This window comes from Cuculus canorus, chromosome 1 (assembly GCF_017976375.1).
Source record: "Cuculus canorus isolate bCucCan1 chromosome 1, bCucCan1.pri, whole genome shotgun sequence".
NCBI classification, from domain to species: Eukaryota; Metazoa; Chordata; class Aves; order Cuculiformes; family Cuculidae; genus Cuculus; species Cuculus canorus.
The window spans coordinates 113,164,754-113,191,854 of record NC_071401.1 but is presented as its reverse complement, the minus strand read 5'-3'; the positions used below and the strand labels follow the sequence as shown (position 1 = coordinate 113,191,854).

Sequence of the window (27,101 nt, the reverse complement as noted above, 5' to 3'; positions counted from 1 at the left end):
CTCCAGGAGCTGTGTTTGATCTGTAGAAGTCTTTTGTAGTTTATGGTAGCATAGAGGCAGTTTTGTCCTGGTAGTTTAGATGGGCTCAGGGTGGTGAGCACCCCGTGGGCAGATCTGGTCTGGGAGGGCTAGTGTCCCCCTGCCCTCTCCTCTACGTTTAGACATCTTAGCCTTACGGCTGCGCTTTTAAGTCCATTCAGTTTAGCAGGCAACTTCTGAGCCTATAGGACAAGCAGACAACATTTGATTTGGAAGCTCTTTCTGTCCATGGTGGTGGGTTTTTGTTTCTGTAAATTTAGGATCTGGATTTCCCCCAGCATTGACTTTCTTTACTGGAAATTAAAGTTTACTGTACTAGTATACGTAGAAAAAAGGCTGAAAAAGTGGGATGGATTTCTTTATTATCACCAGATCTAAAAGTATAAATAAATTTGTTATTAAAACAGTAGGACACAGGAGACAAGGACACATGTTTCTTTGCTGTGGCATGGACTTGCTGAGGGACCCTAAATATTTGTAAAGAATGTATAATATTGCGTCTCAACAGAGTATGAGAAACAGAAAATAATTTTTTATGCTCTCAATACTGTTACGTTATAGAGCAGCGCTGGGAATTGTGAATAAACTTACAATGAATGGAAAATACAATGTCCTTCTTGTGGCTAAAGAATGTCAGCTTGTAGATCTCCAAGTCTGAAAGAGAGAGACATGAGGGTCTCCAGTCTGGCTTCTGTGTTGAAACAGTGGTTTCAAAAACTGCTATTTATTTTTATGTGCTATCTGTTGGTCACAAGTAATGTAGAAATTCAGTGTTTACCTAGTTTTAAGGGTTGTGCCTGTTAAATAGGATGAGATTCATAAAAACTGTATGCCAAAATAGATTCCCTCTCTGACCTTTGCCAGGCCTCCAAGACATATCTAGTGACATTTTGGAGGTCTAAATTGTAACCTGAGTCAGTCCTGACAGTGTTGCTTATATTTAATCTAATTTTTGCAATATTAGCCATGAAATTGCAGATGCTTAGGCTCCATTTAAGTTTCTAATTAACGCTGATGTTAACATTTCTATTGTTAACCGAGCTAAGTTAACCTAAAGCTGGTGAGTTTATGGCTACCCTCGGTGCAGGTACATTTATGGAAGTGCAAGTAAAGCATTAATATCTTTACATTTTATTCTTGCTGGTTATTCAGTGGAAATATGAGCACTCCCTGCAGAGGTTATTGTGAGGGTAGGTGTATGACTGCAGTATAATGGTGGCTGCGGAAGTACCTCAAATAGCTAGTCTAGTGCGAAATCTCCAGAATATGTCCCTGTACGTGTTGTGCATTCCCAGGACTGGAAATAACAGTCACAGTTTTCTGTATTCAAATATATTCTTTCCAGAATTACCTTAAATAACAAGTTTTATACCACTGTCTTCTAGGACTTTTTCATGTGTGACTCAAAAATTATAGTCTTAAAAAACACTGTCAAAGCTACCACCTCTGGAAATTCTCTCTTTCCTCTTTCTTCTAATTCTCATCTTGCAGAAGCTCAGCCTGAGGCTGCTAGTGTGCATTTTACTAATTTGACCCATGGCACCAAATAGTGGCCATAAGCAGAGAGAGATGTTCCCCTAACTGCAATATTGATTGTAATGGTAGCTTTAATTCTTTTCAAGTCTACAGCATTTCATGATGGCTTGCTTCTCTTGTGACTGTAAAAAATGTTTAAGACTGCTTCCCTGGGTGACCTTTTTGGACTCTCCTCTCTGCACAGATGACCCCATCAGAGTCTGTCTTTCTGTGACTGTCTCTGACAGCTTTATCTGGAATGGAAAATCATGTATATGGTCATACTCAGTGCCTTATGCAATTTGAGGCTTGATGTTAGTGAAACAGAGCAACATCATGGCTCCTCCTTTTCTTCAAATGTCCTAGAAAACAGGAGATAAAAACGTGGTGAAGCCATGCAGGTTCCACACCAACAGAGACCTGAAATGGCTTACAATTAGGCAAATCCAGCCGTTTTGTGCTGTGCGAAGGGATCTAAGATGCAAGCTAGGACCTCATACTGGCTTTTTTATCCTTAATGCTTTATGGCTGTCTTACCAATTATTTAACATTTTTTGACTGAAAATGAAACATACTTATCTTACCATGTATTATTATCTGCACATATTTTACTGTACATAAATATGTGTGTATATATAGGTACATGCATACTTTATGTATACTATACTGTACATCCGTATCTTCATTCGGTTTTGCACTGCAATGAATTTTATCTAGTATAGTGTACAAAACACTGATGTGACAAATGGCAAGAGCATTTTCCCGCTTGTCCTGTTTTTTACAGCAATATAATGATGATTGAGAATCTCAGAGACTCATTTAAAATAATCAATCATACAAAATTTTTTAGTTGTGTTACTTTCAAATGGACTGTTTTATTTTGGTTTTCTCCTTAGGGGGGCAAGATTCCTATCCGATGGACATCACCAGAAGCCATTGCATATCGGAAGTTCACTTCAGCCAGTGATGCATGGAGCTATGGAATTGTTCTCTGGGAGGTGATGTCTTATGGAGAGAGACCATACTGGGAGATGTCCAACCAGGATGTGAGTATATTGTTATATGAGTTATGTTCTCAAATAAAGGACCAAGCTGTGAAAGGAAGCGAAGCATAATGAAACCAGGTGGCTCTGAGTTTTTGACATTGACATTGAATAAGATGTAGAAATGAATATCTCCAAATCTCCCTGGTCAGGTAAGAGTTCTAATGAACTTAAGAAAAAGCCAATATCTTTTTAGCAGGGTAGTTTTGACCTCGGAAGGAACTTATTAAAAAATTTTATCATGCTGCTGGTTTTCTGTGGGATAATTCAAATAATTCTACTGCAATGAGTTCATTGACTTTTACATTCCTTAGCTCATTGTTAGAAAAACCTAAATTTCTGTTGATCCCCTTTGGTTCCACTTGTATAGTATTCTATAGAAGTTTTCTGTAGATGTCAAATACACAGAATAAATGCTCTCTCTTGGAGCTTGAGAAAAAGAGAAACAAACTGTTTCTACTAAGAGTTTAATCAAACCAAAACACTTCTGGAAGTAATCAACATATAAAATAGGGAAGTAGAGTGATCTGATTAGAAGACTTACAAATCAGGTTTCTTTGCAACGTTAGTAAATTGTCCAAGCCTGCAACTGAAATAATTAATGAACTTCTTCCAGTATTTTTGTAAGTTGCATGTTTTCCCAAATAATATTTTTATTATATCTATTTTGGGTTATTTTTTTCTCCTGTCTTATTAATCTTAGATTTATTCCACTAGAGTCAATTATGAATCTCATCTTCTGAAGTACAGTCACTGACACAAATAGATTTTACAAGGTTTTGGTATATATCAATGCTAGTACTAAATTCAAAAAAAGTCAGTAACAGTTGTAATCGGATATTCTCTATACTAATATATGTTAAACAAAGAAAAAGAGGAAAACTTCCTTTTTAATGAGTGCCTTTGGAATGCATGTCTCTGCAGAAAACTATGTATTTCTTTTGATTAGTCATCAGCGGTTTTTCTGTTCTTTGTGGACATTAGTTGTGTTATGTATGCTGATATACCATTGAAATGCCTTTAATAATATCACAGTAAGATCAGAAACAGAAGGATTAGCCTATTTATGTGTTTCTGCTTCATGGCTACTTAAACCATGGACTGTTGTCCTATCCCTGTTCTTAGAATAGGTTTTCCTGCTTTTGAATTAACTAATCCAGGTAAAAAGGAGAAGTTAACAGAATATGGCTTTATCAATTTGTACTTGGAATACCTTTTTTTAATTCATGGTGCAATGGATACTGCAGTACTTTTCAAGAGGCATTATACTCTAGTGAAAAGGTTGTATTAATAAGCTTCATAAGTGTGTAAATTCTGGGCTTTGAGTTTGGTATTTTTTTCAGTCTAGACAGTTGATAAAAGAATTGGGCCTGCACTGCCTGGTAGGAAGTGTACAGTTATATTTGCGGTGAATTTTAAAAATATTTTCTGGCCCTGTGAGACCAATTGCAACCAAATTTGCCCACGAGACCTTCTATCTGTCAGTTCAGGATTGCCCATGAGAAAGTAAGTTGGTATTCTGCCAAGTGCAGTATTCACTGTTGAGTGTGGGAAATCTGTGTTGCTAAGGATGATCAAACAGGATATATTCAAGACCTTGTGAAGCTTGACATAGTTAAGCAAGCGCCTTGCTAACTGTAGCTTTTCTTTATGGATTCAATTCAATCAAGTGTAAGTTTGGGAGATGCTTTCTTCACTCTCACCTTCCTCAAAGTCACATACTGTATCTTAAGTCCCCTACAGCCCTTTCTGTGTGCCTAATTTACTGCCTAGTTTACTTTGCAGATAAACCAAAGACGTTGCACGGCAAGACAATTAGTGAATAAACACATTTGTTTAAACAGAGAATGTCCATGTTAATATGGTTCACACATCTAATAAAACCAAGTTGATTTGAGTGCCTTTAAGTTTTCAAGAACTTTTCTCCTTGTGCAGGTGATTAAGGCTGTTGATGAAGGTTACCGCTTGCCACCTCCTATGGACTGCCCAGCTGCCTTGTATCAGCTGATGCTGGACTGTTGGCAGAAAGACAGAAACAACAGACCCAAGTTTGAGCAGATTGTCAGCATCCTGGATAAACTGATCCGTAATCCCAGCAGTCTGAAAATAATCACCAATGCGGCGGCAAGGTGACATATCAGATATTACATTGCACATAAATAAATGTCTTTGATTTCTTCATCTTCCATAATTGGAATTTGTTTGCCAGCTTCTTCAACTGTTAGCTCTAGCTGTCTGCACTCTTGAGGGCTAGAGAAAGCTTCCTCACTATCCCTTTGGTAGAAGGATTTTACATTATTATTATTATATATATAATATATATAATATAATATATAATATAATAATAATTTGCTCTAATTTATTCAAATTGTGAAAAGATGTTATGTGAGGATTATGAAACCCATTGTAAGATTGAGTAGAGGTTTGGGAGAAAAAAACAAGTGGCAAATTTGGCCATCGTGTGATCTTCCTTTTCTTTCTGACCTTAGATGGCATTCTAAGAACTTAGTGTTTCATAGTTTACAGCTAGCTTTGTTTCAGTGTATCTTTCTGGACTGGGTCCAAACACATATCCTACACTCTTGCTCTCTACTCTGACAAGTGATCTTAATTTTAATCATATGAATAATATTTTTGCTTTCAGTAGGACTCACAAACTTAAAAATGCACTTATGTTCCCTATTAGATCAATACCTTAACTAGGAATTAGTTTCCAACCTATGTAATATTCCTTGTTACATTAAAAACATCCATTTATAAACCTAGTTGTTCAATACACTTTGAAATATCCATATGAAGAGATAAAAGCTATCTCATTGAGAGAGAGTAACTGAAGAATGTGTTGACACCTAAGGATATAATGAGGATTTTGATATTTTTCAGGATTTTGTGAAGTCGGGTTTAAGTGAATTGGTTTATGTAATGCACAAAATGTCATACTCTTACTGAAGTGATCTGAAAAGATGTAAAGTTACTTTTAATATGAATGCTAGTACAAAATCCTCCATCTGCAAAGCAGGCAGAGTCATGGAGAAATGCACTCTGCTGCTTCAGACCCGGATCTGGGAATGCGTTTCAATGGGCAAGAGACCAGAGTGTGACATGAAACATCCCTCTCAGACCTTTACTTGTAATGTAGCACACTTCTCACCATGGCAATCGAATGAGAAGGCACAGAAGAGAAACGGAACAAAGGCAGCGGGAAGAACTGCATTGATATTGCAACTTGCTGTGTAGATGACATGGACCTTGCCTTCTTTTTTCCTGGCCCCTAGCATTGTGTTGCATCCTGTGCTATAGGCTGGCCATCCTAATTACCTACTACTACCACTCCAGAGACGTGAAAAAGAAAGCAGAGAGAGGAGAAAGAAGACAGCCATACTAATGGGCTTTGATTTTAAAACTATATAATGAGAGAAGACTGTTTGCACAGTAATTATGTTTCAGTAATTTAACTGATGAGAATTTAACACATAGTAAACCGATATGCTTACCAAAGCAATTATTTCTGTTGCCTGCCAGATAACAGAAAACAGATAAACAAACAAACAAAAAACTTAGATTTTTTGGGAAAAAAAAGAAAACACAGACAATTTAAACACTATCTTCTCAGTCAAGTACATTTCTTCTAGATATCTTGCACCTGTATTTGGCAAGTGATTGCTGCAAATAATTGTTTTGTAGAGATGTCCTGCAGCAATCTGCTGAATAGGTAAGCTTGGAATCATGACTATTGTGTCTTGGTTTGGGGATTTGATTGCAGAAACCAGTGCTGCATGTTTTACATTACAAACAGAAGCAAAATGTTCCCTGTTTACTGTCCTTCCAGCTAGGGAGCTGAACCACAGCAGAGCTGAAAACAAATCCATAATTTCCAGTTTACCTATTAAGAGCCAGGAAATACTGATATCCTCTAATGGGGACCAAATTCAGTCTGAGTACTGTTTGCACCCACTGAGTTCTGCATGAGAGTCCCACAGCACAGTATTGCTCTCGCCCATCTCTCCCTTGCTTTCTTTGCTCCTATTTCATTATATGCTTTACCGATGCAGGCGGCAGAGGCTGCGCATCCATACCATGATGTCGTATTCTCTGCTCATGGCACAGTGTGGGAAAGGAAGGAGGCTGCTAACATGGTAGGGGACTTCTCACAGCTGCTTTAGGTGAGCTCTCAGTAAAATGCTCCTCGTGGCAGGTTACTCCCTTATCTTAGAAATTTCTGAGGAAAGGAATGTCAAAGGTAATTTTTATTCCCTCCTTCCCAATTACCTTTCTGTTGCCACATCTTTGCACCCCTTGCATTCCCAAGCAGTGCAGTATCTCTCCCTCTCTGCAGCTCCTCATTCCCTGGTAACAGATCAGGGGCTGTAGGGTCCAGGTGGTGAGCACACTGGCATGAGTGAGCCCAAGCTCTTCCCGTCTGGGAAGTTGTTGCAGTTCAGGGAATGTGTGATCCATGATCTCTCCATCTCACTTTCCCCGTTGGTGTCTACAGACCAAACCAGGCTATACTTAATCTTGAACACAACCAAGAATTGTATTGGTATGACAGCATGACAGGTGCTGGACAGTCCTATGCAAATCTGGAAATCCATGTTCACCCCCATGTAACCATTGCCGTAATGACTAATCTCAAATGTCAGCCCTGGTTGAAAAGCTGCAGCCAGTTCCATACCCACTTTGTGTCCTGCTGTGCTCCTTCTATGGTGGTGAGCCAGTACTGCTCCTGGCTGAGGACTGAGGCTGGATGTTCATCCAGCATCACCTTCTGAGTGACAGAAAAATGAGAAAGCAAACTTAAAATGGATTTGGGTCTTCCTGTAGCCTTATGTGCAGAGATATGTAACTAGTGTGAAATGGTGGTGAGTCAGGGTAGTTCCTCGATGAGACATGCAGTCGAATCCCTGTCAGTATCCTTATACTATCAGCAGCCACAGAGGGACAGGCTTCTCTGCCCCGAGGGCGCAGAACATTACATTGGCTAAAACAGCTGTTCTCAGTTGTTATTTGAGGCTGTAGTACTCCTGCGGCATCTCTCTTCATACCTGTAATAAGCAATTAATCTAACTTATAGAGATCCCAGCTCTCTTACCCATATCTGTGGTGCTACTGGAAGAATGCTAAAGCTTTATGCCCACCATATGGTCATAAGTGTTCGTAGTATGCTTGGTCAGGAAAAATGTTTAACCTGATGATGTCTGTTGCAGATTCAGAGCCTGTCTCTTCTTACAGATTTTAGAGCTGATGTTTTTTTTCAAAACAGACACGGCACTGCTGTATAAGATTTAAAAGCACATTGCTGGAGGTGCATAAGATATCCCTGTCCTCTGGTACATTACTGTTAACTGACTTCAACTGAAGGATGTGCTTGACTGTAGGTGTGATTCCAGGCCATAGACCAGGCACATTTTATACTGATACCTCATAGAAATACAGGAAAGAAGTCAAACCCTTCAGTTCTGTATTTCCTTTTCAGTTTTCTATCCCATCTGGCCACTCCACGGTATCTAATATTTTCTTAATACCTGAGGGGATATTTTTATCCTTATTGATCATATCTTTGCAGACCGTTCTACATGCTTTTGAACCTTACATCAACAAAAGCTTTTTGTAACCTCATCACAGCAAATATTTCATTCTACTTTTTCTTGCACTTCATCTCTAATTCATGGGAAAATTCCTTTCCCATTCCTTGTAAAGTAGAGAGGATGACTGATTTCTTTCTTACCTGTCAAAATTCCCTTTTTAATCCAAAGAGGCCAACTTGAGCTCCTACTAACAAGACCAGAACTGGTTATGGACACTTGGGTGTTTTGTGTCCTTTAGGCTGCCTGGAGTTATCTAGCTCTGTAAATGGCTGTAGGAACAGAACTCAGTACACAAAAAGTTGCACAAGTCATGCAGTTTTCAAAAGTGCAAGCTAATGATATTTTTATTTGATTTATGTCTTGCTGTTCTTTCCTGTTTTCTGAACACGATGTTCATTGTTGTAATAGATTCCTTAGGTTGTTTGGATATAGCTAGGGTGGAAGTGAGTTCATGGTTCTTCCAGTTTTGATCAGGTTCATTATTTTTCTTCTCAAGCTTATTATTCTTTAGTCCACTGTGTATTACTTCACATTTGTGAACATTTCATGTAGATACAAAGCAGATGGAAAGTTTTTTTAAACTTGAGTAGGAGAGACAGAGTCACTTCACCCACCTGCTAGCCAGTTGGTGAGGCTGTGGTCTGAAAGGGCTTATTAGTTGTTTCATTTGTTGGGGGCGGGGAATGTAAACCAAAAGACGTGCAACTGGAAATACTTTGTATACTCTACAAATGAACTCAAACCACTTCATTTTCTTTATCTTTTCCCCCCCTTATTAATATTTCTACCTTTTTTCTCTTGTTTATATTTCTGATTCTGATCTTTTTAGTCTATATATGATAGATCTCTAGAGTTATAATGTATATAACAATTTTATGTATATGAATCTTACTCTTACACGACCATTTGAAAAAATATATTTAAAACAGTGTGTGTAACTAGAAATATAGTTAAAACACTTCTGTGTCCCCAAGTGAATTAAGCTGTTGGAGGATAGCGTGACCTTGAGGTGTAAGGGTTCTGATATAGGGCACAGGCAACCCAAGTATTATGGAAGCTTTCCTGTCGTTACTGTGTATGTTCACATCTGTGATGTAGGTGTGACTAAAGTTACTTTGTCTTCACCAGCCTGCTATAAAACGGGAACGGCCAAGTTAATCCCCAGCCTCTGCCAAAAAAAAAAAAAAAGGCATTTGAAAAAAATGTGAAGAATGTTTCGAATTCCAACACATTCCAACAATTTTCAGAAATTCTGAATTTCTGCCAGGTCTGTGATTGATTTTAAAAATTGGGAAGAAATCCACACAGAAAAATAAACTGCTTCTGTATCTGCTTTTCTTTCTGTGTAATTTTCTAGTAAGGTGCAAGTCATTGTCAAGTATTGCTGCTGCTGTTTCTTTATACCACAAGCATCTACTTAGGCAAAGAGGGAAGAATTATATTGCAAACAAGGAGAGAAAACGATTTCAGAATTCAGGATATTTCTTTATTAAGTGGTCTGTAGCATTTTTTTTGTATTTCTATCTGCATTAGTAGCTATATCTAAGTGCAAGAATTGCAAGAATTTGTCTTATATATCAAATGCAAGAAATAAACAGGTGATAGTCTTTCTTGTGAAAAAGATCATTATTTTATGAGTTGCTCAGAGTTAACAGCAGACAATTTTGTTAGTTTCTGTGGGTCTTCACAGAAAATGTGAGTTAATTTCCATTGCAAATTGAGGGGAGGATCTCAGAGGAAGGAGATTTTAATGAAGCATTTATTGTTTGGTATCTTTATTCTCAGTACACATCTAGCCCAGGCATCTAATATGGAAAGTCATTATCACACTTTACTGCTTATGGGAAGTTCTGTAAAATTATCTGGTGATTTTTGTCCACTTATTAATAAGATGGTGGTAGTATGGTTTGAAACATATTTGTGAAACAGTTTTCAATTTGGAAATGCATCTATCAGATATTTTGCAGAAGTAGTTGGTCCTCTTTTTTTTTTTTTTTTAAATGTCTAAACATCATCCATTTCTAAGGCAGCTGTCTTGTTGGGACTTGTTAAATTATTGTTTTGTTTGCTAACTTTTCTTAATATTTAAATTACCTTCCTCACAGGAGGATTAATTAGCAAATTTGTCCCAAATCTTTGAAGGTGGATGTGTTTCTTCCAGGCTAACCAGCAGTTGTTAATAACATTCAGCGTCTGTCTCTTCTGGCATGGAGCTACCTTTAGTATGAAATACATGGAAAAGAGTGAGCTTGTTCAGCAAAGGCAATGAATGGCATTAAAGTCATTTGATTTTGTAAACAAAGACAGGACACAAGACTGGCTCTTTCGCACTTCGTGGACTCCTCTCTCTGCTCTCCAAGCACTGCTTTTAGCATCAGCCAGCCAAACTGCTTTCTAGTGACTCCTTGGGTTTAAGATACCTTCAAAGGATTAAAAAATCCGATTATGTATTCTTACATATAGACCCTTCTGAAGTGAAATTTTATTTTGTAATTTCAAGTATTCATTTTAGTCCACTGGTCTGCTCTAGCTAAAATAGTAAGTGTTACATGTTACAAAATGTAGAATTTCTGAATAGACATACAAAGTGAAAAGCTGATTCAAAACAGGGAAACCAAACCAGATTTTTAAAGAAATAATGCTGCTTGCCAAAATAGAAATAAATACATTTAAAATTATATATATTGTAATTTAAAAATTAAAACCATTGTATGTGTTAACTATGCACCTTTTCTGTGCATACACTTTAAATCAAATTTAAACCCAAATTTCTTTTTCCCAAAATGAGATGCCTTATCAAGCTCAGTCAAGTAATGATTTCCAATAATGAATATGCAACTAGAACTTATTCTTTGTGTTTATGAATGATAATGAAGGTACATGGATAAAAGCTCTTAAGATTTTATTGAAGGCTCTGGAACTGAAGTTTACAAAATATGTATTTCTCTCCCTAGAACTCCACTTAGAGGCCTGAGACTGTATGTCACATACTATTACAAAAATTTCACATCTTCCATTAATTTCTAAGTTCCGATTCTGTGATGAGGAAGCAGCCTACCTGACCATGGGAATTAAAAATAAAATTCATCTGCAAACAGTTATGCGATAACTTTTTTTGCCTCAAAATATATCTTTTACATCTTTTTTTGGTAATTCATGACACTATGAAATTGTACTGGAAAAAAAAAAAAAAAGAAATTTTTTTTTTCTGGATTATACTGCAGCATTGAAGTTAGAAGTTAAATAAGAGTACTGCTAGTATTGTTATATTAAGGTTAGAAAAAGAAGAAAGCCACTTATTTTCAGAAAAAGAATAGTTGAAATTCTTTTAATATATTTCAGGAAATTTAAGGGGTCAGGGTCAGTTACTCTTCCTGATGAAAATGGGAAAATGCTTGAAAATGGGTATGAATAATTCCTTATTCATTCTCTCAAGTGTTAGCAAGTTGTTTACAACCCTATCCTGATTTTCTTGAATGTGACATGCTGTTGGAATTATTCAGTGAAGTAATTTCATCAAGCAGTTTTTGGCCTATTTGTCATTTGCAAGTAGTTGATTGCAAGTTTTCGATGCTGGCTATGTGCTTTTTTGGCTATCACTGTGGCACTCTCAGCATGTCAAGCATGGTGTTTGCTCTCAAGCATCCAGAGGTGTCATTTGTGATTTAAAATTTGAAGTTTGCTGCTCACAAAGTTTATTTCTGTTTAAAATCTGATGATTCAATGGAAACTCTCTATTATGCTAGCTTGACATGATATTTGGGAAAATTAAACTCAGTAGGTGCAGCAAACAGGTCAAATAAAAAAAAGCAAGCTGCTCTATTATGCAGCATAATTCAAGCGCTGTTTTTTACAGTAATATTTTAAAAAAATATGACTGTTTGTGTTGGCTGAACAATTTGTTGAAAAGTTCCCTTTTCTTGCCATTCAGATCAGAAGGTTTCAGGTGCTTGACATGTATTGCTGACCTGCTGTAATGTCGCTTCTTTGTTTCTCCCTGGTAGAAACTTTTAGGCTGGAGGACTGAAGGAAAGAGCTTTCAGTTTTATTTAAAGTGTTTCAGAGAGGGCTTATGCTTTGTGGGTGTCCAGGCATTAACAACAGGATCCAGGTTTGGCCAGAAGCTGTGTGATGCAAGCCTACATGTGAATTTTTAGCCCCGTTTGAAACCCAGCACAATGTAATCTGTGTCCTAAAATGGACTGCTCACTCTAAAAGAATTCAAGTAATGTAAGCTTACAATGCTAGCTCTCTTTCTGAAGTCTGTTAAACATAAAATACTGAATTTATGGAGGGGGAAAAACCTAACTACGAATCACATAGAACAATGGGAGATTACAGTAAATTATACCCCTTGGTGTCTAATCATGGTTTAGGTCGCATGGGGAATCCAGGATTTACACTGAGGAGATTTTTAGGACTTTTAATTAGTTACCATGCTAGAGACAGAAAAAGCCCTTTTTTTCACCTGATTTTTTTCTAGTACTCGTTAATACCAATCCTGAGGAAGACATAAATCAACCATCATTCCTTCAAATTTAAAAGTTGCTGGGGCTCACTGTTAACATCTAGGATAAATCATCTATTTATAGTTTTGCACCTTAATTTGACTCTGTCGGTGAAACTCAGATGAGAATTCACAGCAGACTGGGTTGGGTACTGTGCAACTTAAATAGTAGTGGAGCCAGACCAGAATGTGCCTTAATCATGAGTGTTTATTGTGATTCCAAGGGATTTTGTTCTGCTATTCTCAGCTTGATGTACCAGATTTACAACATGAAGCTCTTGTTAGCGTTATGACAATTGTGCTTTGGAAATGCTGGAAAAAGAAACTGCACAGAGCCACTGCCTGATGCTGCAAGTGCTGTAGCGATAGTCTGCATAAATTCACAGCACAGCCAAATGTGAAATGTAAGGGCAGGTTATACACAGCAAATGGTAGATGCAAAGAGCCAGAAAAGCATCTTGAAAGCTCTCTGAGGCATTTTTTTCTCCCTCTTTTAAAGAGCCTATAGACTGTCCGAACAGTAATGACTGGTTATTGTTAGAGTCTGTCCCTGGGGCAGCTACGAATCCCAGGAAATGGCCATGTGGTGTTACTTGTGGAGCTTGAAAGCACAGGTTAAGCTTCATTATGAGAAAAAGAAAACTATTTTAGCAAAGTGCTGGTATTTTTTGCCTTCAGTGGGCTTGGTGGGGGGAAGAAGTAAGTTGAAGAGCATTGATACATCCAGGCATATGATTTATTACCCTACTAGGATGCTAAAAAGATATGGGCCCCTTGTAAAGCATGTTTTGAGGGACGGCTAAAGCAGTAGGGAAGACTGGAGGACTGTCCTGTTGGGCAGTTAAATTTTTTTTTTACTCATTGTCATAGAGGTAGTTGTGGTAAGTTTTGCCAAAAGTCAACATGGAGCTAGAAGATAAGAAGCCCAGGGTGACATTTTTGTGAGACGTATCATTTTGCAAAAGACTGGCAGCCTCACCTGCATTCTTTTCCCCTGTTGGTTATATGCATGACCCCTTTTTGTTTCTCCACTTCTCTTTTGACTTCAAACTTGCTTATTCTGAGAGTGTGCAGGCTTCTTGGGAAAAGCATATGTGCCACCCTAAGAGATGAATTGTATTTTAGGGACTAATTTACGAATTTTGCTAAGGGTACTTTAAAAATAGGCATGAAGAGGCTGAACTCCAAAGATCCTTATCTTTAAGGCCCAGGGATAATCAGGTAAACACAATGACTCTAATTCTCCACGGTATGTCATTTATTTACTAGTCTCCTATTGAGACACATGCATGTTTATGATTCTGCTTGCTGTAGAAGATAAAACTGAAATTTGCTTTCTAAGCCAGCTGTTGTTTTTTGTGGGTTTTTTTTCCTTGAAATAGGAGATATCCTTCTTGCTAGACCTGAGTTCTGTTCTTCAGCTTGCCATTATCATAATGTACATAGGATTTTTGTTCAAATCAGACCTGGCTCCCTCCTAGGGAGTAATTTCACTTTACATAATCAGCTTATAATTACCTAAAATTTGCCACAGGAAATTACTTTATGTTTTTTAAATACTTTCCCCTTTAAAAGAAACTGACTGCGGAAGGGCAAGTCCAGATTTAAAAACTGGAGGTTGATTGTGTTGTTTGAAGGAAAGAAAGGCTACTGCAATACAAACTCTGGGATCATGTATGCATAGCTCATCTGTTTTTTTGCAGAATACCACCCTTCACGCAGAAGTGGTGACAGAACATTTTCCTTTTATTTGTTTCGTTTCCTGGATTTTGAAAGTTAATGTATCCCTTTCTCACCAGGCGGGAGCTGACCAGAGATGAGATTTTCATGCTGTATTGGGAAGACTTGTAATGATGTTTTCTATGGTCTTCGTCCTTGCAAAGTGCAGCAAAAGTTTCCCTGTGTTGTGACAAAGAGCTGTGCTAATGATAACAAACTATAGTTCTCCTCACTACTGCAGATGACTCAAAGGTTAATTCCAACTGTTAATATAATGGGCATATCCAGAGAAAGCTTTCAGCAACAGAGCATTTTGTAACTGGCATCTTGCTGTTAAATTTGTCCTTCTAACTCAAGTCTTGCTGATTTTTTTTCAGGGCACCACATGCCAGTAAATACAACTCTGTAGATAGACACACAGTCAGGATGAACTGGATAGAAAATCTTTCCAGAACTGTTGAAAGATGGCACGATGGGGTATATCATAGTTGATCAAAGCAACAAAATAAAGGGAGTTTAAAAAAAAAAAAAAAAAAAAAAAGGAAGGGGAGAAAGGAAAGGAAAAGAAAAGACAAAGGGAAATGTTCTGTTTCACTTCCCTTGAGCAAACATGTAATTTCCATGATTTCTTTTTAATGACTCTCTTCTGAAGCTAGTAGGTACTGATTTATGAAAAGCTGTAAAAGATCAGGTGGAACCCTGCAGGACGTCGTTTACAGCTGCATGGATTGCAACCCATCTAATTTGTCTAGTAAAGTGTGAGCTCATGGCGCACATCACCCAGACCATAAATTTCATGTTCAGACCTTCTGTCTAGGGGCTGGGTCAGGGGGAAAAAAAAACGCCGATGTGTGCAGATGCTCTGAAAGCAGCTTTCCCTTGGTGCTTGTGAAGAGACATCACAGACTCTTCGCAGTGAGACAAATTCCTGTTCATTGATAAACTGTCCAGATGTCCTCTCTGAGGAGGAAAGTAACTAATTTTTTGTTTGGAATCCTACAAGGAGAAAAATGATACTTTACAGTGCTGGTTATTCTGAGGTCACTTGCATTAAAATTAGGTCATATTTTTTGTCCCGATGATACTTTGATCCGAGTAATAAACATAAAAGCTCTTTTGGGCCACTTTAATTCCTAATCCTAGAGACCTGTTCTATTTCAACTTGTTTATACTTTTTTTTTCATTAGTGATATTTGAGTCAGGCTTTGCTTTATTAAATTTAAGTTGAAAAGATGCTAGGCTGAAAAAAAAAAAAAATGCCTCCATGCTTTATCAGTAAGAACACTTCATAAATACACTTAAATGTCTCGGGATTCCAGACACTATACCCTGAAAACTATAAATAAAAAGCATTGGCTCTTCGTGGGACAAACAGTAGTCAGGGACATGCAGGCTGTACAGCTACTGAATAAAAATATTTGGGGCCTGATTTTCTAATATGAGCATTTTACTGGAGGGCATTTAAAGCTGTATACAACATAGGTGTTTGAGATCTGGTATTAGCATATGAATAGTAACATGGAGCACATGTGTCTTCTGTCTGCAGCTCAATCCTTGTTGTCAGTAAAGGTAGTGCTGTGCTTTCCCTTCTTCAGCATTTTAGGGGTAGAGCAGGCTTCTGGTGTCTCCTCTCACTATCCTTTCCGGCTATGACTGTTCCCAGGAGGTAGGGTCCAGAGTTAGTGCCTGTGATTATGGTTGTTTGCAGCAGCTCCTTGTCCTTGTCTTGGCCCCAGAGAGAAGGTAGTTGGACAAAAGGTGCCTGGTCAGGGATGTTACTGTGAAAATCTATAGTGAATCTACAAAAGTGTTTTGTACCTTTCTGATTTAAAAGTTAAGATTTTCAAGCATCTAATGAGCTCATTAATTGTGACCTGTGATCCCTGAAGGGAAGAAGATATAAAAATAATTTTCTGATCCTGAAAGAAAGCATGCAATTGGTAGCAATTGTCAAAACATTGGAAGTAAAAGGTGCTGTGTAATACGTAGCCAATACCAAGAGTTATTGGATTGTAAAGCTATATTGTTCTTTTCCTCAAAGGTAAAATTCTTGGTGTAACTGATGTGATATCTCCAGTTTCCAGTGCAAATCAAATGTACTGCAGGAGTATACTGTTGTGGTGCTACTGATCTCGATGAAACTTAAGACTTGTATTGTGATTGAGATATTTTGTTTGGATTTTCTAGGCTACTTATAAGCTTAAATTCACTGGTATTTAAACAATTCTTTCATTTTGGTCCCTTTACTAATTGTCCTTTTATGTTTTTTCCAATACTCAGAGCTAGCTTGGGTTGGGGTAAAGAGAGTGTTTTACAATCCAGATCAGTTCTTCAATACCAGTAACTGTCACCTACCTGTTACACTATGTAGTCTCTGCCTTTGAATCACAGTGTTAGTCTAACCACCTCTCCTTTTCACTTCTTTTCAGTAAAAATGTAACCTCAGATGGATTTAGCTATAGTAGTCAGACTCCTGTGCAGGTGACGTTTTGCTAGACCCACAGGGAAAAAGTATTGTGAGGCAAAAACCAGAATATAAAGTTGCAGGGCTAACTGCTTTGGATATCCTCTAGTTCAGTCTCTTGTGCTTGTGAGTTAAACCATCATGGTAAGGCAGCTAAAGCACATGCTTAGCTTTTAAACCTGAGGTAGGTACTTAAAATAGAGCACATATTTTCTGAATGAGGGCTGAAAAACTGTCCAGTATGGGCATATGTTTGTCACTGGAGCAGAAAATGCAGAAATAGAGTTGATGTCTCTAATAATATCTGACTAGTTGAGGAAGTCATTATTGTGCTAATTAGCACTGAGAGAGAAAGGTAATTAGAATTAGAAAGATATCTTGTCAGCAGAAAGAAATTATTGATCATACTGGGGCTTCTCACATCACTTAGAAAAGATAGCAAGTCAGTGAGGAGGGATAGCTAAGAACAAGTTCAACCCTCTGAGAGTTGAGTGGCTCCTCCAGGCTGTTTGCCTGGAAGAGCTGTTTCAGAGAGGATGGCTCCCTGCCGGGAAATGGATGTGTCTCTCCATGGACTGCAGCAACAGTTCAGAAAACAAACTACGTCTCTCTGTGGTGTTTTCAGATGTCTAAAATGAGGTGTGGTAGAGCCTGACTCTAGTAACTTTATGGAGAAGGGCTGGCATTCATTTTTACTCTTGATGCCCATGAATAAATTGTCACAGTATGCTCACAAGACTATGAAAACAAGAAGCCTCTTAACAGACAGAACGAAATTTCTGGACCAGTATGGGAGCAGCTGGTTCTGCCGTTTGCAGTATGCCAAGTGCAGGGTCAGCTGCAATTCCTTCATGATAAAAGATTACATATTTAATCATAATTTTGAGAATGATATACTTTCTTAATACCTTCTAAGGAGACTTATGCAGATGGAAAAAGCTTTAAACAGGCAAAGAAGCGTGAACATAAGTTTCGTTTGATTTATTTAGTTGGTTCTGTTTGTTTCTTATTGGTTTCTTCACTGTTGCCTAAGTAGAGAACTTGTAAATCATGTTGGCTCAGCATTCTTTATGAGCACCAAAGGCAGGAGATGGTTCAGTTTTCACTTTCAAATTAGTTGTATGAAATCTTCATGGAAGTTTCATTTTTAGAGTGCACACCAGTTTTAAACTGGACATGGCAATTACATTTAAAATCTGGCTAAGTGTAGTTAATAACAAATTGCCTCATTTCTGCTTCGGTGCAAGTCTCATGTAGTAAAATTTGTCTCACAAATTCACTTAACTTTTTTTTAGACTTGATAATTTATGGGTTTTTTTTAAAAAAAACTACTAATGTTTTACTATTTGTGCTTCTAACTTAGTAGCTGCATGTAGGATTTGTTGGTGGGCTGCAATACTTTGGATTTATGATATTTATAAATTCTAGCAACACATTGGATTTGGGGTCTGGAGTATGCATTGTGTGTTGTTTAGAACTAGGTGAACCACATAAATATAATCTATATTAGGCTTGTCTTTGATAATGCTTCACACATTAAATTGTAACGTAACAATACACTTCATGAATTGGGGATGCTTCAGTGATTTAAATGTGGGCATAAGAAGCTGGGGCTCCTCAGAAAGGTGATTATACAGCATTCATCAGAGCTGCTAGTGTGAGTACCAATCCTAAATTTAGACACAAAATAAATGCACATATATCCCTGCTCCTTAAATTTCACCGCATTCTTTTTTTTTATTTCAGGCCATCAAATCTTCTCCTGGACCAAAGCAACATTGATATTTCAGCTTTCCGCACAACAGGTGATTGGCTCAATGGTTTTCGAACAGGACAGTGCAAAGACATTTTCACGGGCGTGGAGTACAGTTCCTGTGATACAATAGCCAAGATTTCCACAGAGTAAGTGTGAATTGACTACAGCTCTTCATAGTTGGTTATAGCTGGAGGTAAAATTTTAAACATAAGCATGTGTTTTTACATGGGATTTCCAGTTTTTATCTAAAATATCCTTACACTTAAAAGAAAAAGTATAAATATTTGTTGTAGTACACGTGAAGGAAACCTAGACGCTCTAGTGACTGTGTGAAGGCTATAGCTTTTTATCACTGATGCCAAAGACATTCCCAAATTTTTCTGATATAGTAGCACCATGCATAATCTGGTCACCAGCATCACTTTAACTCACAGTTTAGGAGTCTCTCTGTGGATTCTTTATATTCTGACTTTTATATGGGGTTTTCCCCACAACTGGCATTTGTGCCGATCTTTTCCTTTATTGCTTATCCCATATTCCATCAAACCAGGTAAGACAGTGCAAGCTCTTTCTAGCTGCCTTCCTTCTACACACCAATAATTATTCAGGGGCTGAACTCCCTCCTACCTTCCGTTTTGGTATTTAAACATGCTGAACTCCAAAGTTACTTGCAAGTTCGTTACATTTAAATGCAATCTGTCTTCGTCCTTATGATAAGGAAGAGTAGGGTAATGCTTTCTCTGCACTTGAAAAAGAATCAAGTGCAGTTATGAACTTACTGCCAAAGGAAATCTTGACTCCCTGTTGCTCTATCAGGATACTCAATAAGTTATGAAGAAGTAAGCTGCAGCTGTGGTATCGACAATTAAACACATCAATGCCATTAATTAGTGTATTATTGCAACTATAAAAAGGCTGCTAATGGCTTTTTATAACAATTGCCCTTTGGGGACAATGCAGAAATCCTCTAGGAATGCCCAATTTCCTGTGAGCCACTGGTTAATTAGCCCTTCACAAGTGTTAAACCACTTCTGTGTTGCATAAGGAACAAAGAGACTGGACAGCATGGAGAAACAAGAAGTAAAAATCAGGGTAGGTGCTGGAAGCTGGGCTACGTAGCTGTTGATCTCAATGCTGATACCAGAATTAAGACATCCAGAGGGCTCAGCACATAATAGTGGGGTGTCATCACCACTGAGGAAAAGTGATCATGCTGATAGTGGGATTAAGAGCATAGAGAGGCTCAAGATGGCAGCTGGTCCAGAAGTGAACACCTTGTCCCTAAATCCCAGTGCACGTACCACTGGAAAACACTGTTTCATTGTCTTTTCTTCCAGGTGAGAAAACACAACAAAGCTAAATGAGTTTTTAGTGGTTTTTTTTCAGCCTCCTACTGTTTTGGTACAATGGCTCTCTATTTTTTGTACCAGGGCTTGTGTTTCAGCAATATCACCATACCTTGAGGCTCCTACAATACAGCAATGTAAGATCAACGAGTTGATTGCTGTTTGCTCACACCAGTGCTAGGGAACAGAGAGAGTGTATGCTTACTCACCCAATGCATCTTCTCTTTTTTCCAGTGACATGAAGAAAGTCGGTGTTACCGTTGTGGCGCCTCAAAAGAAGGTTGTTAGCAGTATCAAAGCTGTAGAAACTCATACAAAGAACAGCCCTGTTCCTGTGTAAGGTACCAAAATGATGTTGCTCAGGAGAGAAAAAAGAGAAAAGTTGCATCAAAGGGCAAAAAGTGATGACTGATAAACAGCAGAATTTAAAGTTCTTTGCAACAGCTTTGGAAGCATAATGGTTGAAATTTCAAACCCACTAAGACACTCAAATATTGAGTATAAATGCCTTAAAAATAGGAGCAAAGTTTTCTATCTGTTAATCCTAAAGGGTGGGTGCTCTTGACTGACTGTTAATGCAGATAGTAAATTTCAAAAGAAAAAAAAATATGTAAAAAATCCTTCCAAGTGAAAACCAGTGATACTAAAACCTAGAGCCATTTGAATATTAAATGACTGAATAACATGAAAAAAACATGGACGCAAAAGCTGTGTATTTGATCTATACAGCAAACAAGAAGAAAGACTTGCAGTATTTTTATACAGAAGAGATCTGTAACAGGTATTTTATTTCTTTAAAAGCAAGGAAAATAGAGGACTATACCTCACAACCTATCTGGCCATATTTACGATAATGTCATTGTAACATGCTATTTCAGCTTCAGAAAGGAACACAGAAATAGAGGCTGTAGTGACTTTGAGTTAGTCGACAAAAGATTTTCGCCGTTCTGTTAGCTTTCCTAACTCTGTTCATTTAAATAGAAACAAGTCTTAATTTTTTAAAAGACTTATTTATTTACTTCGTTTTTGTTTTGATTATTGTTTATATTTATGCTAAAATACCTTAACCTGGCTGTATTATTGCCAAGTGCCAAATGTTATCAAAACTTCCTTGGTTCAACCTGAAAAATCATCTGAGGGTTAATTACTGGATTATTTTATACTCATAACATCATATATGAAATACAGAAGGAGAAGATAGATGGTGTTTTTTTCCGACTCTGGCACTGCACAAAGCATCTGGACTTGCTGAGATTCCTTCCATTTGCTGTGAGTGGTATTTTAACCTAGGCCTGAGTTCTGGCAAAGTTGTGTGCGTATTGACCCCTAGATCAGCATCTTGCCTAGTTGAGTGCACACATCTTATTTACTTCCAAAAGGCTCGCTTTCCTGTCAAAAAAGGGACCACTGTTCTCAAGTGGTGTTCGTTCAGGTGAGAGATTTGCCTCACAAACATAATAAAGAGTCTGGGTTGCATCCTGTGTTAACTGAGGATGCTTTCTGAGTTCCCTGGTGAATGGTCCTTTTCTAGCTCCTGTCTGGCAGGCTCTGCTCCTGACACTGGGGGCTGGAATGTGCACTCCCATGTGGGCGGTCTCTGGTAGTGACACTGAGATGGTGACTTGCAGCCAAGTGTAAGTAGATAGTTTAAAAGAACGATTTAAGCTTTTAAAATGGGACTTTAGTACTTAATTTTACCTAGAAGGCTAGAAGACAACTGTCCGAGTGCTACCATCCTGTAGGAGCATTGGTTTTGGCACAGGTTCCTTAGGCATCTGTTCCTTAAAAGAAAGCAGAAAGGAGCCTACCTTTAGAAGAGCATTCACATTTCCCAGTGGAAAAAGGAGCCTGGAAGGTGGGATTTGAGAGTCCTCTCCCATCTTTAGCATCTTTTCAATAGCAAGCTCTTAGACTGTTGGTGGGGAGTACATTGGTCTCAGTTCTGAGCAGACACAACTCTTTGCTCTGGAAGTGAGTGGTTTACATCACAGTGTGAGGAACTTCTTGTGCTACATACAACTGAGCTCTAGATGTGATGCCAGACACACAGGGATCAAGCTTTGTCACTAGTGGAAACCACTCTGATTCCTGACTTACCGTGCTGCAGTCTAAACCTGATTCTGATAAATAACAGTGAGTCCCTGTAAGTCCATGACTCTGTGGGAGGCAGATGGCTATATGGCGTGCCACTTTTCGCTGTGCATGCAAAAGCAGGTAACTAGTTGTACTTTTTTATATTGATTTGGTTTTGGAAACTCCTTGTGGCATAGAGCACATAAGTAAGGGAAGAATCAATTCCTAGAACTTGTGTGGCTGAATCAGCTTTTGAATTGTTCTTTGTGGGTCCAGGACTTATAAAATGTAGAGACACAAAGTTTATCACGCATTTTTAAATAGAAGCAGGATTAGAGACTTTTTAATGAGTGCTAGCGGTGAGCATGCTATAAAGGACTGGATTTGAAACCCATTCACAGGTTAATAACTAGTACTATTTTCTGAAAGAAAAATGAATTGGTTTTAAAGTAACTTAAAAAAAAATGAAAAATGGGAGAAAATGAAAATAAAGTACTTAAGATGTAAAGAACACTTATCTGCCACAGTTTATTGTGAAATGTAGCATGTGGAATAGAAAAGCTGTTATTTTCCATTGCTTAGTTCATTCAGAATCTTTCTTTTCTTCAGTTTGACATTGCTTTAAATCAGACATTGTTAGTGAATTTAAGTCATTAAAATCCATTTACAGACATTGTCTGTGTGGGGACAGCTTTTTATATTATATTCCTCATGACATTTCTCTTCAGCTTCATTCTGCTGCCAGAGAGTGGAGGTGTGGGAGGAAGATAACTGCGAAATGCTTCTGAAAACATAGAATCAGTTCTTAGCGTTTTAGGTGATGACTGAAAATTTTGCATCAACTACCTTCAATTTTCTCTTAGTATCATGGCATGTTCCTTGCCCACTGTTTCAGCATGGTCAGCAGAAAAGATTAAATCTCAGTAATGCTTGGGAAAAAAAAGAAACTCAATTTTGCTTTTCTTTGCTATTAGAAGTAGAGAGTTTTAAAATATGTTTAGTTTTCTCTCCCTGTCAAAAGTTGATTTGTACTGAAAGTGGCCTCTGTTGCAAGCATCATATACTCCCTGTCCCTGTGTACATATGTATACATAGCAGTGTACAATTCTTCATTGTGGAGTAGAGATACTAGAATTCGTGTGGCCATCTTCCCATACAGGACTTGCATTGGTTATCGACATCAAGCAAAATGCAACTACTCACAAAATGACATGCCATATTATTGGTTTTGTATCTTTAAATATAGTTTCCATTTTATTTATTTCTGTTAACATATCTAGTTTTGTGCTGTTACTTAGCATTCAATAAGCAATGTATAGATGTGATTTGATTGGCAATATGTATTTACGTTAACTTGTATTTCAAAGCATTACTTACTCATTTAGATTATATATTGTGCAATTGTAGATGGCCTCTTACTAATGTAAAATGATTTGTAGTGGAAACATTTATATTTTTATAATAAACATAATGAAAGTATTTTTTACATACTGGAATACTGAGGTGATTGTTTGGAGGACAAAGTAAATTTATTTGATTAGAAAAGTGTGATGAAATTGTAATTAAATATGGATAAATTCTGAGTGTTAAAGCATGGATTCAGAATGAAAGCTAGATATTACCTATATTATCTATTAAAAGAAACAAATAGTGCAGGTTTTAACTAGATAGGCCAGCAGTTGTGCTACACTGACTTATATCAGTCAAAGACTTTACTTTCTCCATGGATACGGAAAAACATTGTCTACTACAACCTGCCTATGGGATATTGAAAAAGCTGTCATTTATTTTAGTCGTGTCAATTATTTCCAAACTTTTGCTTTTTTTCCTCCCTTACCAGTGGACCTCTTTTCATCTTATTACTATGTTGAATCCAGTAAAAGATGTACTTTTCAACAAAATAAAAAAGCCCACCGCTTACTGTAATTTAACCCCATGATAATTTCTTGCCTCTGAGTATCTGTATTAGATAAAATTTTGCTCCTGTTTTGTTATGTCCCTACCAAGTTCTTTCTGTATGCTTCACTGAAGTACAGTGTCTTTGAAAATACCAACATACAACTCAATTTTGCATCTCAGGAATTATCTTCCTAGAAAAATAGGAGTGGTTTGAATGTTCACCAGTTACTTGAGGAATGATGTTACAGGATCTTTCTGTACCATAAATGATTTTGCATGTTTTTATATATTACTGTGCTTACTCGTACAAAACAATGAATGATATACCTGTCCTGGAGTCTGTAGGTAGATAAACTTTATGGAGGTGGATATAGCACATTTTTTTTGGCATTTTGTCTTCGTATCTTCAATAGAAAGGGAATCACCAAAAAGAGCGATTCAGAATTGGACTTAACTTTAAATGACGACAGCTGGACTGAGATCCACTTTTACTTTGTAACACCAGTATGCCTCATGCTGTGCCGCAGTGGGTACATATGGTATCATTTTAACGTCTGATGAGTGGGTTTCAATGCTATACTTGAACTACAGGGAAGCAGCTCTGTTGGTCTAATCTATGCAGTATGCAAACTGTTTATGTTGCAAATAGGTTTCACTTCAGCAATTGTGTTACACCTATTTCTGTCTATTGCTTTAGCTTTACTGGTACATTGTATTTGCTTTATATCCCAAAAGGCACATTGGATGTATTAATGTTTCTATTACTATTATGTTTATTATGAAATGGTATTAATGCTCACAGGCAATTCTTGAACATCAGTAGGATGCATTCACGTGAAGAGCAGCAGAACAAGCAAATGCCTTGCAGCCCACCACCATGTCTCAGCTCTAATCTGGAGGGGTGAATTGCTGAGAATCAGCTCCTCGGATTCAGACATGCCTTTTTATTTTTTTTTTCCCCCGGTAATGTCCAAGTAACATTTTTCCACTTTGCCTTCCTTTTTAAGGATGATGCCCAGACCTAAATATCTTTACCAGTAAAAGCCTAGGCAGTGCCAAGCGGAATCAGACAATTACTTCTTCTGTCTCATATGCTACTGCTCTTAATTCAGACAAATATCCATACTATTGTCTTCCTTTTGTTTTCTGAGCCACCATAATTGCTCAAATCCTTTCCAGACTATTACTGCCTGGTCAGTAATTCTCCATGTATATGTGAGCACTCAATTCCCTTTTCATTTTTTTGCAACCTTCATTTGTTCACATGTATAAATATACATATGCTAATCATCCAGGTTACTAATGCAAAGAGCGAACGGCACAAAACATGAAGGCCAGCCTTCTCTTCGCTTCTTTGTTACACTTTCAAATGGCTAGAGAACCTCTGATAGATGAAGAGTACTCAGTACTCAAGATTTTTCAGCTCACTCTGCTTTCACATTACAATGATTCCATAATAGCCCATATTTTCCCAGTTACCTCATAAGAATGTCATGTGGGACAGCACCAGAAGTCTTACTAAAGACAAGATAAATCACATCTACTATTTTTAGATTATCCCATCACAGAAATATATCATGAGTTTGACATGATTTGTTTGTTCTTGACAAATCTGAGTTGGTTTCTTAAGATCTTGTAATCCTCCAGCTGCTTAGAAATGTATTGTGTAATATAGATATCTTTCTGGGTATTTGAGGTTAGCATACCTAGTCGGTAATTGCCTGGCTCTGCTTCTCTTCCCTTTGTAAAGCTCAGGATGGTTTTTGCTCTTCTCCAGTTGCCCGGAGTCCATGACTTCTCCAGAAGAACAGCCAGTGGCTACCCTTGGAATTATCCATTAAGTTGCTATAGAAATCTCACAGACTCTGCAAAACCTGAAAGCATTGATCGCTTGTTCTGACTCCTAGGATACCTAATTGTAAAATGAAAATAAAATACATATGGGCAAATGTTTTTACTGCGTGCCCAGGTTTTGAGCTTATGTCTTGATTTTTACAAGCAGGCAACTACTAAGACCATTAAAGAAGCATGGAGTAACATCTCTTTTGTTAGAAAATTTCATTCTTTGTTTTTAATTAGATTAAATAACTGTGATTCATCTCTACCGTATGACTTTGAATTTGGATGATAAGGTCAAGCATCCTACAAAGGTAGTTGAGATCCACTGTCAGGGATCATTAAAATTCTTTTAATTCACTCGGCTGCTACCTACATAACAGAGGAAATATCTTTTATCTCCGCTCCTCTTCCATCCAGTATATCCTAATATTATTAGTAAGCTCAGTTTTTAAATCTCTTCAGTAAAGTGATCCACTTGAGTTTACCCACTATGGATTTGTAAATAATGCTGATTGGTTTCCAGCCCTCTCAAAAGCATAGGTTTGCAAGAAAGCATGAAACACCCAGACTGTTATATTTTTAATATTTGGGGATTTAGGGAACCAGATGTTGAGCTTGTGTCTGAACGGATTCATCACTAAGCCATGAGACATAGCAGAAATACCATCATCGTGTGTATGTAAGGTGCTCGTGGGTTGCTACTCTAATAAATGAATATATATCCCTCCCAGATGAAACTGCGATGTAGCTATGCATTGAGGTTGCTTCTCAATTGGCAAAGTACATGTGCCTGAGCAGCTGTGTGTGCTGTGAAGGCACTACATCTCCAACGCCTCAGCTAAAACGATGTCCAACTTAGGAGGGCTATGGTACTCACCCCAAAATGCTGCCCAGGCCACAGCCCAGCTTTCCCCATGGAGCTGGATTTCTCTTCCTGGCACAAGGCCTGCAAGGACAAAAAAACCCAAGCATTTAGTCTCACTGCGTTTTCATAAGCACAGAGTATAACATTTAATTTTAAGGCAATGAGCTGAAACGAAGCCAGAAAAAATATATAAATGCTAAAAACAATTTGTTTGAATGAAAAAAGAAAATGGAGGTCTGGTAGCTTCGCACAATAGTCTTACCAGGTCTTCAAATAAACATCTCTGAGGCTAATTTTCCTGTCATCCACCCTTTCACCCAGCAGAAATGAGTCCTTGGGTATAGTTTACAGCTTGAAGTGATTTTTTTCAGAGGGTTGTTCATTCTTTGCTTTCATTACTCTCAGAGCTCTCTTCTTCCCTCATGTAGTTCAACAGGCCCCAAAATTA

The 27,101-nt window shown here is 37.7% G+C and overlaps 1 protein-coding gene across 2 annotated transcripts in view; it reads left to right on the top strand.

The window, feature by feature from the left end:
- The window catches only part of LOC104056012 (ephrin type-A receptor 3), a 223,659-nt gene extending 197,080 nt beyond the window's left edge, over nt 1–26,579 (top strand). For both annotated transcript variants that reach the window (XM_054071215.1, XM_054071206.1), the window contains exons 14-17: nt 2,451–2,600; nt 4,533–4,726; nt 18,622–18,777; nt 20,212–26,579. In XM_054071215.1, the coding sequence (XP_053927190.1) occupies nt 2,451–2,600; nt 4,533–4,726; nt 18,622–18,777; nt 20,212–20,317 (606 nt within the window). In that variant the 3' untranslated portion in view covers nt 20,318–26,579. The remainder of the gene's footprint in view (nt 1–2,450; nt 2,601–4,532; nt 4,727–18,621; nt 18,778–20,211) is intronic.
- The last annotated feature ends 522 nt before the right edge of the window (nt 26,580–27,101 follow it).